The following is a 776-nucleotide window of genomic DNA, read 5'->3' as shown; positions in this document are numbered from 1 at the left end:
TTTCACCACTGAACAGAAAACCTGTTGAACATGCAGTTCAGTGGCTCAATGTGAAAACAACATGAAAACAGAGTCATGAGAAATGGTTCATGCACATGTAGCTGACAGCTGATCAGAGGAGATGAAGGTTCAGAGAGAAGGACGTCTCATTTCTCTAAAATCATGTCTCCTCGTCTCCTTGTCTCCTCTCTCCTCACATCTTTTCCTTCATCATCTCTCATGTCTTCAGTAGGAGGGACGAAGACGCAGGGAAGAGATGCGAGAGGGAAACAAGGATTTAAGGGAGTTTAAGTTTGATACTCAGTCGTCTGACAACAGGAACAGAGGGTTCAACAGTCAGACTGTGTGTGGAGGAAATGTCAAATTGAGTTCTGCAGTTAAAGACTGGTTATACTGCACAGCTTTCAGATATGAGAATATAAACAAGAAGAAAAACGGTGCTGCAAATAAACCCATTAATAAACCTCTGGATACACAGCTATTTAAACTACAGCAATATTATCATGTGAGTTACAGCCCACCTCTTTGCAACAGGTCCAGGTCCAGGTCCAGGTCCAGGTCCAGGTCCAGGTCCAGGTCCAGCAGAGTGTGGTGTGTTTCTAACCCTAACACACACAGAGCTTTGAGTGTGAATAATGATGGAGCAGTGATGTGAGTCATGGACAGTTAGAGATCCTCATCTCACCTCTGAGCTCTGGTCTTTCTCTCATGTTCCCCACACAGAGTGGTTTTAGAGGGAGGGGCTCCCTCCTCTCTGTCCTCACACTGATCCATGC

General features: G+C 45.2%; 1 protein-coding gene across 1 annotated transcript in view; it reads right to left on the bottom strand.

Moving 5' to 3' along the window:
• Positions 1-774, bottom strand: part of LOC111646872 (uncharacterized) — a gene marked incomplete at its 3' end in the record, with an annotated part of 11003 nt that extends 10229 nt beyond the window's left edge. Inside the window, exons 1-2 of the mRNA XM_087171142.1 lie at positions 686-774; positions 522-605 (exon numbers count right to left, since the gene is read on the bottom strand). Of these exons, the coding sequence (XP_087027268.1) occupies positions 522-605; positions 686-774 (173 nt within the window). The remainder of the gene's footprint in view (positions 1-521; positions 606-685) is intronic.
• Between the last annotated feature and the right edge of the window lie 2 nt (positions 775-776).

The sequence above is a fragment of the Seriola lalandi genome, unplaced genomic scaffold, assembly GCF_002814215.2.
Source record: "Seriola lalandi dorsalis isolate HSWRI2012SDOR001 ecotype SW California unplaced genomic scaffold, Sedor1 jcf7180002054977, whole genome shotgun sequence".
NCBI lineage: Eukaryota > Metazoa > Chordata > Actinopteri > Carangiformes > Carangidae > Seriola > Seriola lalandi.
Note: the sequence above shows the minus strand (reverse complement) of the source record. Positions and strands in the feature narration are given on the sequence as shown.